The sequence below is a fragment of the Erpetoichthys calabaricus genome, chromosome 3 (genome assembly GCF_900747795.2).
Source record: "Erpetoichthys calabaricus chromosome 3, fErpCal1.3, whole genome shotgun sequence".
NCBI lineage: Eukaryota > Metazoa > Chordata > Cladistia > Polypteriformes > Polypteridae > Erpetoichthys > Erpetoichthys calabaricus.
Window position 1 is genome coordinate 207,481,012 of NC_041396.2, and position 15,818 is coordinate 207,496,829.

Sequence of the window (15,818 nt, forward strand, 5' to 3'; positions counted from 1 at the left end):
CTTTCACTCATGCATCAGGCTCAGTTTAAGAGTAGTTTAGACTTCCTGACTTCTGGGTTACACAGTACTAGTTAATGTTAAACTAGCATGTAATTTCTGGGCCTGCTACGTATCTGCAGCACTCCTACTAGAATGATGCATTACTGATTAATTAACATTACAACATAAACATTTTCAGCACCAAGGATATAATTCAATTAATTGCCGTACACAGAAAACTGTGCCTTTGCTTTGGAATTTCAAAACTAAGCATTTTTTAGTATAATACCTTAGTTTAAATTCTGGCTTCCTCTCCATAGTTATAAAAATGATTTAACTTTTAATTACAAACATAAGTGTATTGTGTAATTATCTATTTTTTTTAAGCTACAGTTTTCCCAAAATAACACTTCCACTACTAAGGGTCCATGTCTCCTGCCCTGCATACTTCTTTGGAATAAGTGGACTCCTCTACAATATACTGTATGACTCTGTAAGCAGTATGCTTTAGGCATGCAAAGGGCTTGACTTAGGCACAACATAAGAATATATTCTCATACAAGTAAGCAGCAAAGTTTAGTATTCTTTGTCTTATGACAACAAAGTTATATCTGTAGAAAAGAAGAAACATCCAATAGCTTCTACGAATGCTGACTGCTTTAAGTCAGTGATCATGACTAACTTGTAAAAGGATGACTTGGGAGCTTAGTTCACATTAAGAACTGTGAGCTACTCTTAGGTAACTAGGAATAGCATTTTTTCAGATATGAAAAGTTTAAACAGCAGCTGATGTTTTAACAAAATGATTTACAGTATTTAAAAATATATTTAATAAATAGGTCAGCACTATGTAAGGTCTACAATTGTGATGCCTTATTCGTTGTGCATTCTTAAGTATAGTGCAGGATTAGCACAATGTCACATTTTAAGAACAATTCCCCAAATTATATCTGATTCATGTGTAGTACTATCCCTATATTTTTAAAAGACCATTTACCTTATTATTATGTAGCACTCCAATAAAATCTGTCAGTTCTCCTATGCTTAAGAACAATTTGTAATGCTTTCAATAGCATTGTTTATATTCAGTCTTCTATATTCAGACCATGAGCATAAAAGTTTTAACATTGTCTTGATCAAATCAGACAGCATCAGAATATAATGGTCTGAAGATGAGTGCTAAACTCCATTTGGGGGAGTACGATTTTACCAGGGTCATTCTTTTCAACATTTTACATATAGTAGGGAAAAAAAATAAAACAATCTTGAACAACCCAGCTATTTCTTTTATAAATATCTGACCTTTTTTCATTATTTGGTTCAGAAAAGCAAATCACTTTAAAATAAGATGAAAAATAAATTAACTTAACATAATAGTAATAGGGCGGCACGGTGGCGCAGTGGGTAGCGCTGCTGCCTCGCAGTTGGGAGATCTGGGGACCTGGGTTCGATTCCCGGGTCCTCCCTGCGTGGAGTTTGCATGTTCTCCCCGTGTCTGCGTGGGTTTCCTCCGGGCGCTCCGGTTTCCTCCCACAGTCCAAAGACATGCAGGTTAGGTGGATTGGCGATTCTAAATTGGCCCTAGTGTGTGCTTGGTGTGTGGGTGTGTTTGTGTGTGTCCTGCGGTGGGTTGGCACCCTGCCCAGGATTGGTTCCTGCCTTGTGCCCTATGTTGGCTGGGATTGGCTCCAGCAGACCCCCGTGACCCTGTGTTCGGATTTAGCGGGTTGGAAAATGGATGGATGGATAATAGTAATAATAATATCACAATTAACATAAAGTCAAACATTAAATGTGATTGGAAAGTAAGGGTGCTCTTTCTTCACTTTCTTCAATACTTGAAGGAGCAGGTCTAGATTAAAAGTAAAAAAAAATGTAAATAGTTTTGAGAATGAAATCTCATGTGTTATGTTATTTACCACAATATAGTAAAGATTCTGATATGTAGATTTACTTTAATGCATTATCCCTCAGTTGGTTTGTCCACACTTCCTTCCTGTCCAAATCAAAACATTCTTAAAAAATTATTACATTTTTGTGGAGTGAAAAAAGAGGAATATTACTTCCTGAGGCTTGCACTACCGTGACACATGTAATTCATTACATACCAATAAAATCAATTCTATTATGTCTTTCATTTACATCACCCCATTGGAGCACAGTGATTTTGTTCAAATTACTGCACTTTCTACATGGCAAGTCACATCCCCGCAGTCACCTAGCAACCCCTTTTTCATGTTTCTCGATTCCTACAGATAAGATTGAGCATATACACTCCTCATACAACGTGGAGCTCCAAGATTCACTTTCATTTCTGATGCATATTTTGGATTGTGATCACCAAGACTTTCAACATTATTGGCAAAGCACAACAGATGGCTCCACAAGTAGTCTGCATGTGACAGGAACTGACACTGAATATTTCTTTTTTCCAACTAGAGAACTTTGTTTAAATATTAAATAAAAGATACATGCAGAATGAATGCATGAAAACACTTCCAGACAGGTACTAAACACTGTTGTTCTTGTATCAATGGCACAAATTTCTCGATTTACTGAGTTTTGCTGTGAATTCAATTTTGCCAAATCATTTCACTCTTCACTGGTTTCATCACCTTAGAATGGCCATCAATGAGTTGACTGTCTCTACATCATATACATTTAATACAAGTTTAATACTTCTAACACCTGCCCTTTTACTGTTGTGCAACCTCATGACTCAAATCTTCCTCAATGACCCTCCTTCTTTATTGCGTCTACTCTCCAGAATTCCCTTGAGGTTTTGTCTGTCTTGATCTTAATATTTAGACTGAAGACTTTTTGTTCTTTAACTACTATGCCTTCATTCAGAGGTTTCATCAGTCCCAGCTTCTTACTAAGACAGTATTGTGAATAAAATATTGAATGCCTAAACACCTAGGGTTAAATCAGGACACAAAAATTTAGCATATTTTTTTCTGAACTATAACTTTTCTCACTTTGTTTTTCTAGTTTTACTGTATCTATAACTGATCTGTAAAAATCTTTTTCAGTAGAGTTATTGTTAAAACGTGTGATTGATATTGTTATTAGAATTTGTGCAGTTCAGATAAGTTTGTATATATACTATTCAATAATAATAAGTTTTATTTATGTAGCGCCTTTCATACACTCAAGGACACTTTACAATTCAATAAACACATTAACAAGACAGTAGAAATTGCATACACGAAAAAGAATAATACTCATTGAAAAGATGTGTTTTTAACAGGAGTTTGAAATTAATAATAGATTTTTCCTCGCGAAGGCTGAGAGGAAGAGCATTCCAAATTTTAGGGGTTTATCATGCTGAAAGCTCTACCACCCATTGTTAATAATTCTTTGCATTTACAGTATAGCGTTTTTCTCACTACTCAAAGCGCTTAGCAATTGTAGGTTAAGGGCCTTGCTCTAGGGCCCAACAGAGCAGAGTCCCTTTTGGCATTTTACAGGATTCGAACCGGAAACCTTCCGATTGCCAGTGCAGATCCCTAGCCTCAGAGCCACCACTCCGCCTAGTTACTAACCTGTATTTACGTACAGTGAGTAAGTTAGCGTCCGATGATCTTAATGCATGGGCAGGACTGTAAGGAAGCAGCAGCTCAGACAGATAATGAGGGGCTTGAAAAGCTTTAAAGGTGAGAAGAATAATTTTATATTTGATTCTTGAAGAAACTGGTAACCAATGCAAATCATAGAGGACAGGAGTGATGTGAGCAGATTTTTTAGTGTGTGTAAGTAAACGAGCAGCAGAATTCTGAACATACTGTAATCTATTGATATATTTAGTCGGGATGCCATAAAACAATGCACTGCAATAGTCCAGACGGGTAGTGATGAAAGCATGAATGAGTGTTTCAGTATCCTTCACACTGAGGAAAGAATGCAGATGAGCAATGTTACGGAGATGTAAAAAAAGCTGTCTGTACTATTGAGCTAATGTGTGATTGAAAAGCAAGAAGCTGATCAAAGATGACACCCAAATTAGAGACTGATTATTTATTTGCTCTGTACATTAAGTGTGATGGTATATGGTCTTAACCATAAAATTTTTTTTATCTTAATCAATTTCAACATCTAAACATGCTCACTTTCAACGCAAACACAGCATCCAAACTAACTTAAAAGCATTTCCAAATACTAAAAGTGAAAAACATAACAAATAACCGTGGACATACCTTCTGAAACAGGGCTCTGCAAAGTAGTAGGTGCCTAATAAAAGTACCTAAAAGAATAACAGACACCAATTCAAAATTCCAGTTATTAAATGATATACAGTATATGCCTGGTGTACAATGAGTAACTAAATAAACAGCTTTAGACATTTGCAGATTCATCTTAACCATTGAACTGACAAATCAGGACTGCTGTGAAATGCCACAGTAAATTTTAGTTATGCTAGTGTCACACTACAAGACTCAACATCATTTCTAGACAGACAACATATCATATCAATGGGTACGGGACCTGAGCCTCATTGCCTTTGTGGGTGTCAAATTATACAACTGGAATTGCAGGGGGTGATAGATTACATGATTACTTGACAACTTTTTATTACTGTCCCATGTTTTCTACAAGGTTGAGTTTGTCATAGTAAGTCACAGAGCGATTACTTGACAACTTTTTATTACTGTCCCATGTTTTCTACAAGGTTGAGTTTGTCATAGTAAGTCACAGAGCTCAATGATTAAGTTGTACAAACAACTGCAACTGTTCTAGGCTCACTGAAATTTTCTTAAGATTAGTTAAATGAATGGTGCAACTAAAAATCACTGGAAAAGTTGTGTAGTGTGACCCTGGATTTACACAATACCCTCATAACTTTTCATCATGGTTCCAAATCTCCTATTACACACAAAAAAGAGGTATCGACAGATCACCTCATTTTAGCAGCCAACCAACATGATCTCCCCTAGTGACTCTTTGGGAAGATTCACAGGGGAGGTGGAACCAGTACTGGTAGAACTGGGTACAAAGTGGGAACCAAATGAAGATGATGCACCAGTCTAACACAGGGCCCACACTTCCATACTTCATTTTGCCAACTTAAAACTGACACGTAACCAAACTTGTATGTCTTTGGGATAAAAATTGGTGGCCCCGGAGAAAACATCAGAAACCCATGGAATGTGGAACTTCCTTGCCGATGATGACAGGTCATGGGATTCAAACCTAGAACACTGATAAAGCAGTGCTAATCACTTTGTCACTCTTCTAATCCATCCATCCATCCATTTTCCAACCCGCTCAATCCGAACACAGGGTCACGGGGGTCTGCTGGAGCCAATCCCAGCCAACACAGGGCACAAGGCAGGGAACCAATCCGGGGCAGGGGGCCAACCCACCGCAGCTCTTCTAATCCTTTATATGCAATTCACAATCGTAAAATAATTTAGCACTTTGCTGCCAACTCTGCAATTTACTTGTCCTTAGCAATGCATTTCCAACACTGCCAACTAAAATATGCTTCTTATAGGCTACACCTCATTAATGTCAGTTGTTTTCTTTGCTATTTTTTTATTTGGGATTATCATTTGTCCTTTAAACGCATAGGAGTTTCCGGATTGAACAACTGCACCATTAGAACATTTTCTTCACTTTATATAATTCAGTGTGAAAAAGATGTCTTGCATAAATCTTAGCACACTTACTGATATAAATACAAGCCCTCCTTGAGCAGCTGCAGCCCACTCAAAATTGAACTTTTCAACCAGAAATCCACCAAGAGTTGGGCCAAAGAAATTCCTAAGTTGAAATAAATACTTGATTAATAATAAAAAAACGTGGGAATATAGTAAGAGCAATGTTATTTGTTGTTTCACATAAAGAAAATGAAGAACTACAACTTCATGTTTAGCTAATATTATTTCAATATTTAGTAAGTCTATATTCTGCAAAACAGTAGAAACCTCTTGACTCTTGGGCAATTTACAAATACAGTATAGTTTCATTCAACCTTTCTAGCTGGTGCAGGACAACAATGCAGAACAGTCAGAGGGACTATCCAGAGAACCATAGCAACTGCTGACTACAATTTCACCCTGTCATGTGGCCTTCACGGTTCATGGAGTCATTTTTTACTGGGAAGACTAAAGCTTACAAATGAACATTTCAGGAAATCTCAGTAAATGACATGTTTGCCTTAAATAATTCTGCTATGGAATTTCCTACAGTGAAAAATCAATCCAGCTTTTTGGCCTATATTTTCTCAGAAAAACAGTATTATCCTATCACAGGGTGAAGATCACTTCTAAAATGACTCCAGCTCTCAAAATGTGAATCTTGCATGGATGCTGACACAGGAGTTTTGAAGCTGAAATGACCTTTTTCATGTTGACAACTTTTTAGCAGATGTTAAGGACTGGATGTCTAAGAATTTTGTTCAGATAAATTCAAAACAGAAATTGTCAAATCAGACGCAGATCACTTGCATAGCTTTATTAGATTCTAGACTTTATTTTAAAAACTATTTGAATCACATTGCACTGGAACATTACCTTAGAAATATCTCTAGGGTCAGATCAATACTAAATTTTAGAGATTCAGGATTAATGGTTTAGTATCTTCAACAATTGCAATGGTCTCTCAAATTATTCTTACCTGAAAGCATTTTAATAGGCTTCAAAATACTTCTACCTGAATTTGAACTACAACTAAGCTGAAAGAACTAGTCACTCCAACTTTATCATCCCTTCACTGGTTGCCGGCCTGTTTTAGAATTGGTTTTAAGATTTTATTGATTATTTTTAAGGTAGCGCATGGTCTGGTCTCAACTACATGTGTAAATTATTCATTTATGTACCTGGATGCAGCCTGTGGTCCTCTGGCAATAACCTGCTAGCTCCTCTGTGAGCCAGGTTGAAGACTACAGGTGGCCATGTTTTTTTAGTCACAGCACTCTGGAAAAAACTTGTCAGAGGAATTCACACTGGCTGAATCTGTATCTTCTTTTAAAATCCTTCTTAAATCTTCCCAGATTCAAAAGTTTTTTTTACTATAATGTAATTTGTGTTTTACCTTGTGTTCTCGCATCTCATTTTATTATGCCTTATTAACTTGAACTTATTGTGGCTTTTGTATTTGTATTTATTCATTTATTTAATTTAGTGTTTAAATTACACTTTAAATTACATATTTGCAATATTTTATCTATTATTTTGCTAAATTTATCTTGGTAACTTTATTGTGAAACAGTTTGTAAGTGCATTACACCTTGCCTGAAGAAGGGGCCTGAGTTGCCTCGAAAGCTTGCATATTGTAATCTTTTTAGTTAGCCAATAAAAGGTGTCATTCTGCTTGACTTCTCACTATATTCTTAATGGCTAACACGGTACAACACCCTAGTACCCTAGTAGAAAGTGCTATATAAATAAATAAATATTACTAGTTTTATGTCTCCCTTAACAACAACCTGCATTTAGAACTAACAATTATGGGTGCAGTGTGATTGATAACAGGGAGAGAGCACTTCACTTTGGCAAAATTAGATGGACATTGTAAAAGCAAAACTATATTTAATGAAATATATTCCTTGTCAAACATACCATCAGGCAAGGAAACATATTTTCATAGTGAGAAACAAAAAGAGAAAAAAGTGCACACTTACTTCTTTGTTATTATGTTTGCTTAAATAGACCTTTACATTGACAAGTCTAGTCTCTCTTACTTGCCAGCCCTGCTCACAATAAATGTGACACACTTTCTACCGTATTATCTGACTGAGCTTCTACAGGCAAATCATGCACAGATCACATGCATAGATGAATACCTCAGGAAATGAGCTGTTGATGACTATCAGGATTAGAAAGCTGTTCTGGGGTTTCAGTGCACCAGAGTCCCAGCTAAATTGTACAAAATGCAGAATGTCTGACACAGCAGTCAAATTTCCCTGAAGCTGCTCTTCTGCCACAGTCACTCAAATTGCAGGACAGAAAGCATTTCATGAAATCAGAAAAATCTCTAGAAAGTCAATAAGCCTCTATAGGTTTTTCAAATATGCTAAGGTCAGGGTCCACAGCTCCACCATCACAAAGACACTGGGAGGTAATGACAGACTGGTAGGGTAGGAACTGTTGCTTACTAATAACATGAGTGCACAACTAAAGATTGACAAGAACTGGAATGATCCTCATTACCACTGGAAAAATATTTATATACAAGGCAAAAGCGTAATGTTGATTAACTCATAAAAGAAATCCACACCATTGGCCCAGCATAGTGGGGAGTAGTGGTGGTGGTGGTGGGACCATCATTGGTTGGAGAATTTTTGCTGCATTAAACAGAACTCTTTTATGACTTCTGGTCTATATCGAATGTTTAATTTAGCATTCCATACTCTTGTTAGATCATACTGCCTTTTAGTAACTGTAGTATTTGTTTAGATTTTTATTTTCCATCTCTTTTTCTCTTCTTGATGACCTACAGTGGAAGTTATCACTGTCATTTTGTATATCCCTGGCAGCATAGCTTACAAGTAACGTGAGACTAAAGGGGGCAAGTAACCTGGAAAATGAAATCAGAAGCCCATCCCTCTACATAAAGGGATGGCATGTACAGCTGACTAGAGGGCACACAGCCTTCTGACTGACTAGTAACAACACAACGTTCTTAGCGGAGGCCATGTTTTTCATTTAAGATTAAGGAAGACAGGGGAGGCCAAACACTAGGTAATGACACATGTTGAGAACTGTGGCTGCTTAAAACTTTTGGATGCAGAGACACCTGGGGCTACTAGAAATAGTTCTACCATTGGGTTGCTGTAATCAAACGGGCAGTACCTAATATTGGAGGTAAACCCAGGATGGGGTTTAAAGCTTCTTTATTCTAGGAGCACAAATTAGTCTGAAATGCAGAGGACAGATGGACTGGAAGATCACTGGAGGGAGGAAGAGGCCATGTAAAAACAGACAGATGTGAAGTGAGAGGGGTGCATTATGGTGTTCTTAGAGAGGCAGGCAACTGAGTGAACCACCCCATAAGACAGATTGGGGTTCAAGATCATAGTAGGAAGTAGGCTCAAAAAGGGTGCAGGTTTCTTGTTTTATTTTTATCGACCTTTTTTTATCTCTCCCTTGTGAATTTTATAATAAATGTGCCATTTTTGATATATGTGACATCTTAACATTTTCCCACATTTGGAAAGAGAACATTAAAGCAAAATTACATGTTGCTATATATATATATATATATATATATATATATATATATATATATATATATATATATATATATATATATATACACTGTATATATATATATATATATATATATATATATTGTGGGATATGGCTGGCCATTCATCCTGGCCAATACCCCCAGGCCGCCAGGTGGAACCTTCCCTGTAGCGTGGACGTGCCCCGAATGCCAGCAGGGAATTATGGACAGTGTGACTTTTAATTCACAGCCCTGCTGGATACCATGGGGGCCACCAGAGGACGCTGCAGGGAGGAGTAAGGACTATTTTCCCTACACCCCGGAAATATGCCCCAGTCACATGGACAGAAGAAATGACGTACTTCCGGGATGAAAAAGAAGAGTTTTTGATCTGACCCGGAGGTGCTAGGAAGTCACATGGACTGATGGTTCACAAGCACTTCTGGATCATGGACTATAAAGGACTGTGGGAAATCCCAGACAGACGAGCTGAGCTGGGTAAAAGGGTGGCAACGCGTCTGGGAGAGTGGAGGATTGATTATTGATTATTGTAGAATTGTTATTGTTAATGAGTATAGTGGAGTGGAGGGTGCTTGGTGCATGTATTTGTCCTAATAAAAATAGTTATTGGACTTTTACCTGGTGTCTGATCAGAGGGTTCAAGGGAATGAGAGAACCCCCTATCTGTTACAGTTGGCATAGTCTCGGCAGGATTCTCTGGCCGTCGGTTTGGCAGAGGACCTGTATTTAAAAATTTACTGTGGACAGAACCCTAAGAAGGCAGCGTCAGGGCACGCAGAAAAATCGCTGGAACCCACCTTCAACACGTCCGTTATGGAGAAAAAGAGGAGCAAGCAAAGTGACAGCACACGCGGAGGATCCGAGCTTGTCATAGCTGACGCTTGGGATGAGCTACGGAGCGGCCACACGAGTCAAAAGGGGCCTCCAGAGAAGGACGATCATCACGAGGTACATGCCGGGGATTTAAAGAACAATCCATTTAAAATAACTCACTTTGTCTCGTGCATGTACCTCGGAGAAGATCATCTGGAAGCTCCGCGAGAGGTAGGAGACATTCCAGAAGACAGTGGTGCACTGCTGTTCGAGCCGACGAGCACAAAAGGGGACTTCCGCATGTCGGCTGCTGGCGAGAGACTCGTGACCTACTCCGTCGCATTTTGGGAAGGAGAAGGTCCGCGTCCTGCTGTTTGCGACTTCACCAGCAAAACAACGGACTTGGACTTTTTGAAGGGGAAGGGGGAGGCGAGCGAAGCGCCGCTCGACCCACAAAAAGGTAAGGAGGGCCGGGAAATGGCTGATTGATCCGCCGACAAATTAGCACAGGCGGATCGCAGTCAGCCAAAGATGGCAGCCCAGTCCTCCAAAGAAAACTCTAAATCCCAGGCTCCTTTGCGAAGCCCATCCGAGCATGTGCCTGGAATGGACATGCTCATTGGCTCCCGGATGGATGGTAAGGCGAGTGATTGTTTAAGCCTGCCTCCGGCCGATTTAAATTAATTAATAGACGTGCGGGAAATTGAAACGTTAATCGAGCCCGTACAAAGTGTTTTTCAGGTGCTGATGGCGATACAGAAGATTGTCGGAGATTTGGGAGCGATGGCCGAAGTGCTGATCAAAAAGGTAGAGGATTACCTGCAGCGATTGGGTCGGGAGCTTCCCGTAATGATTGATTTGGTGGTTCAGGTGAGTTTTACCAGTACCATATATAATGAAATAGGGACGCAGAGTGACACGGGCCCGCGATTAATCCATAGCGGGTGCCAAGTAGCTGTGAGCCCTACAAGGGAGTCGGGAATGTGGATCGGGTGCTTGGTGGAAGAATCGATCAAGCCGGAGCAGCTAAATAGTGCTGTCTGCCGGAGCGATGCGACCCTGAAGACACCGACACCGGTCATATATAAATCAAAGAGGATTCAGACAGTAAAGGGGCTTTCTCATACACATAGAGAGACCCAAACTGTGGACAAGCCCCAGATTAAAAAGGAGACCCCAAAAGAGAAACGGGAGTCTCCTGACAAAAAAGAAAAGGGAGTAAAAAGCACAGAAGCGGCTATGGAACCTTCCTCAGCGAGAAAAGGGGCAGAGACTGAGTTCCCTGAGTGTTTCCAGCATCGCAGAGGGAGAATTCCGGGAGGATAGAGGCGGTGTTATGGATGCTGACAGCCGGGCCAAATTTGGCACATCTGTCCCTGAAGAGAGGGGGATAAAGTGGATTACAATTATGAAATTCCCCCTAGGTTCTCCAGGGAATACTTCAGAAGGCACAGCCAAGGTCTGACCAGAAGTCCTTCCTGGAGGAAAATGACCCTCGCAGGGCTGGACGCTCCAAACCACGGTTTTTCACTGGGGGTTTGGGAGTACTATGGGAAATCCCAGATAGACGCGCTGAGCTGGGTGGAAGGGTGGCAACGCGTCTGGGAGAGTGGAAGATTGATTGATTGATTATTGATTATTGTAGAATTGTTATTGTTTATAAGTATAGATGTAATATAACGATATATAATATAATAATATAATATAACGATGCAGAAAAGCAGATACTTATGGACAAATACTTATTTATGGCCTAGAATTTCTTAATTTTGCATAAAATATAAAGAACTTTTCCTTATTTATTCTCTGCCACTCATTAACCAACAAATTTGTGTTTCTTTATTTTCCATAATGTCACAAAGGTACAAATATATCAGTACTGTACATGGAAAATGTTTTTTGCAGTTAAATATAAAAGCCTTCAGATATTTTAAGAGCTTGATACCAGAGATGAAAGACTTAAAAATCTACTTTTAATTCATCCTCCTTGATATTAAATCCAAATGTGATTCAAATTCAGAATTCTATGTACTCCGAGTGACATATAAATCACCTTCTTTACAGTGCTATGCCTGAATAACTCTTGGGACAGTATTCTGCTGCCATCTAGTGGATGAAATAACAACATGCTGCAAAAAGTCATGAACATTTATATTTGTTCTGCCACAGTGCGTTTTCAAGATACCTGACTGATAGCTGTAGCATGTTGTGGAAAAATGTAAATCCCTAGAGATGCAAATCCAACAGCTCCTTGTCAGACGAAAGCATCTTAAGGGACCAGAAAGCTTTTCTCTTAGATACTTCATCGGTGTCAGGGATGGATGTGCTGCTCATACTCCAGACCGACTCAGCTTTATTCTGGCTCCTGCTATAGACAATGGTAACAACAATGAAATCTGGGAACTTTGACAATGCAAACGGGGGCCCAAAACCAGGTCACCTCTGATTTGTAAAGTAGGCATCACTACTCACAACCTCTTCAAACCCTCACCATTTCCCCCACAGTATCTACAGAGAGTGGTGATGTGGTTTTTGCGAGACTCAATCTTGCACCACCAGACACCTCATGGAGGGTCTGAACCAAAGGAAAAAATGCCAGAGAGCTGAGCATAAATGGAGGAAAACTAAACTTAACAGTCCACTATGAAACAGTGAAGGCACATATAATTGAATATAACAAACCAGTTACAGTATACCAGGGCAGTCCTGTTTCCTTAAATTATAGATAATGCTGGAAATCCAAGAGTTTTATTTTCAACTATTGATCATCTTCTAAACCTAGCTCATTAAATGGAATGCCTCCTGAAAACATCTACCAAAACTTGTGAGGCTGTTGCAGCATTTTTTTTAAACACAAAATAAATTAAATTATATGTATTAAAATGCATCTCTCCAGAGTTAATCCTGTTGCACCTCAGCATGCACTTTTTAGAAAATTAAATACAGTACTTTCATTTAACTAGGTCTACATGACTGCAGTTGATAAACCCCTGCTCAAGAAAAATAATCTAGCCTCCTCTATCTTTGACAACTTTAGAACTATTTCTAATTTTCTTCTTAAGTAAAACTCTAGAAAAAACAATTTTTCAGCAGTTTGAAAATTCTTTCTTAGTTATGGTGATTGTAGTTCAGAGGTCCATGATATTTTATATAGTGTATGACATGTGTCTATTGGGGGCCCGCTGTCTTTTTCTATCTTCATGCTTTCTGTTAGGTCAGATTATATCAAAACACAAGGTGAACTACCACAGATATGCAGATGACACACAGCTTTATTTATCTATAGCACCAGATGACCCTGACATTCTAGGCTCTCTGACCCAAAGTCTTACCTATTTTTCTAAATGGATAAGTAGTAATTTATTCAAGCTAAATAAGGAAAAAACAGAAATGTTAGTAGTGGGAAAAATGGAAATAATGAGGGTATTAGAAATAAACAATCACCTTAGCATTAATAGTCAAGACAGAGGGAAAGAATCTGGTGTAATGGACTCTGGCCTAAACTTTAAATCACACATTAACTAGACTACTAGGACTTTTTCCATTTAAGGAACCTTACAAAAGTTAGACCTCTTATAACAGTGCAAGATGCTGAAAAATTAATTCATGCTTATGTTTTTAGTCGTCTAGATTACTCTAATACACTCCTAACTGGAAAAACTAAGAAAAACATCAATTGGTTCCAGTTAGTTTAGAATAAAGTGGTAAGAATATTAACCAGAAAAAGAAAAATCTGAGCATGATCTAACCAGTTTTAGCATCATTACATTGGTTACCTGTGTCTTTTAGAATTGACTTTAAAATAATACGAATGGTATATAAGGCTTTAAATAATCTTGCTCCCCCTACATTCTAAGCCATAACCTCAGTAGTGGTCTGCTTATTATTCTAAGAGTTAACCATAAAATAAGTGGTAAGTGGTAAATCAAAATTCTAGAATACCTGACCAACATAGCTACACCAGGCTAACACCTTGGTTCACTCTAAAAAACACACTTTTTTAAAATTTGGCTGTTTCGTAGGTAGATTTTAGTTATAATAATAATTCTTTGCATTTATATGGACTCCTAATAAAACTAAACATGCATAGAATTATTATTTTCTTCAGGGATTTTCAATCTTTACTAATCTCTACTTTTCTCTGCTTTTTAATCCTCTACACCCTCTACACATATGACTGTGTCCCCACTCACCATAGCAACAAGATTATAAAGTTTGCGGATGACACGACGGTGGTCAGACTCATCTCGGGCAAGGAGGGTGAGCTAGCATACAGGGACGAGGTGGAGCGACTGTCAGAGTGGTGCACAGTCAATAACCTGCTCCTCAACAACAAAAAAACAAAGGAGCTTGTTATTGACTTTAGGAAAAACAAAACTGACATCCAGCCACTCATCATTGGCGGGGCCTGTGTGGAGAGGGTCCCGGTGTTCAGGTTTCTGGGTATGGAGCTGGAGGATGACCTGACCTGGAGCGCTAACACCAAGGAGCTGCTAAAGAAGGTGCAGCAGAGACTATTTTCTGAGAATTCTCAGAAAGAACCACCTCCCAAAAAATCTGCTCCTTGCTTTTTATCATTGTTCCATCGAGAGTGTGCTCACGTACGGACTGTGTGTGTGGTACGGCAGCTGCACTTCCTCAGAAAAGAAAGCGCTCCACATGGTCGTCAGGATAGCGGAGAGAACAATTGGTTGTACCCTCCCCACTCTGGAACAAATCTACACATCCCGAAGCCACAAAAAAGCAATAGACATTTCACAGGACTCATCACATCCCGGTCATTGCCTCTTCCAGCTTTTGCCATCGGGCAAGAGATACAGAGCTATGAAAACTAGGACAAACCGCCTTAAAAACTGCTTTTATCCGAAAGCAATCATGGCCCTGAACTCAGAATAAAACTGCTCCATATTATTCTACCAATGTGCAATATAGACCTTAAGTCAACAAGTGCAATTTGTATATTTATTACTATTCGGTTTGTTATTATTTTCTCTCTTCTTGTCTTTTTAACTCTTATTCCTCACACTGAGTCGATTGCACCTTCAATTTCATTGTTCCTTTGTAAAAGTGACAATGACAATAAAGATCTATCTATCTATCTATCTATCTATCTATCTATCTATCTATCTATCTATCTATCTATCTATCTATCTATCTATCTATCTATCTATCTATCTATCTATCTATCTATCTATCTATCTATCTATCTATCTATCTATCTAATAAAGGTACTGTACAGCCACTTATGATGCTTGTTTGAAAGTGCGTGCCCCAGCTGTCCATGAGACATACTGCATCAGATCCTCTGGGATGAAGCTTGGAAAACAATGAGGAATGACTAAAGAACATTTATGTTAGGAAGAATGCTCACTGGAGCTGGGAAGTCTTTTGGCATGGGAACCCATGAGGTTTTGATTTTTTCTACAGCTTAACTGGCCATTTGATCTTATCATTGGACTCATCCTTAGAAAATTGATTATATATAAGAACTCCTCTTTTCTACTATTTTTATCAGTATGCTGCTGCTGGAGTATGTGAATTTCCCCTTGGGATTAATAAAGTATCTATCTATCTATCTATCTATCTATCTATCTATCTATCTATCTATCTATCTATCTATCTATCTATCTATCTATCTATCTATCTATCTATCTATCTATCTATCTATCTATTAAAAATTCTTCTTATGCTATGTAAGTTTCTACTGATTTATTTTCTATTGCATATTCATTACTATTCTTACCTACTTTAATTAGATTTTCTTTTCTTGTATTACTTTGACATCTTGTAAAGCACTTTGAGCTACATCCTGTGCATGAAAATGTGCTATACAA

The 15,818-nt window shown here is 38.5% G+C and overlaps 1 protein-coding gene across 2 annotated transcripts in view; it reads right to left on the bottom strand.

Annotated features, from left to right (window-relative positions):
• Positions 1-1,453: 1,453 nt before the first annotated feature.
• Positions 1,454-15,818, bottom strand: part of LOC114648605 (MFS-type transporter SLC18B1-like) — a 56,756-nt gene continuing 42,391 nt past the window's right edge. For both annotated transcript variants that reach the window (XM_028797733.2, XM_028797732.2), the window contains 3 exons: positions 5,649-5,742; positions 4,176-4,222; positions 1,454-1,831 (listed from right to left, as the gene is read on the bottom strand). In XM_028797733.2, the coding sequence (XP_028653566.2) occupies positions 1,768-1,831; positions 4,176-4,222; positions 5,649-5,742 (205 nt within the window). In that variant the 3' untranslated portion in view covers positions 1,454-1,767. The remainder of the gene's footprint in view (positions 1,832-4,175; positions 4,223-5,648; positions 5,743-15,818) is intronic.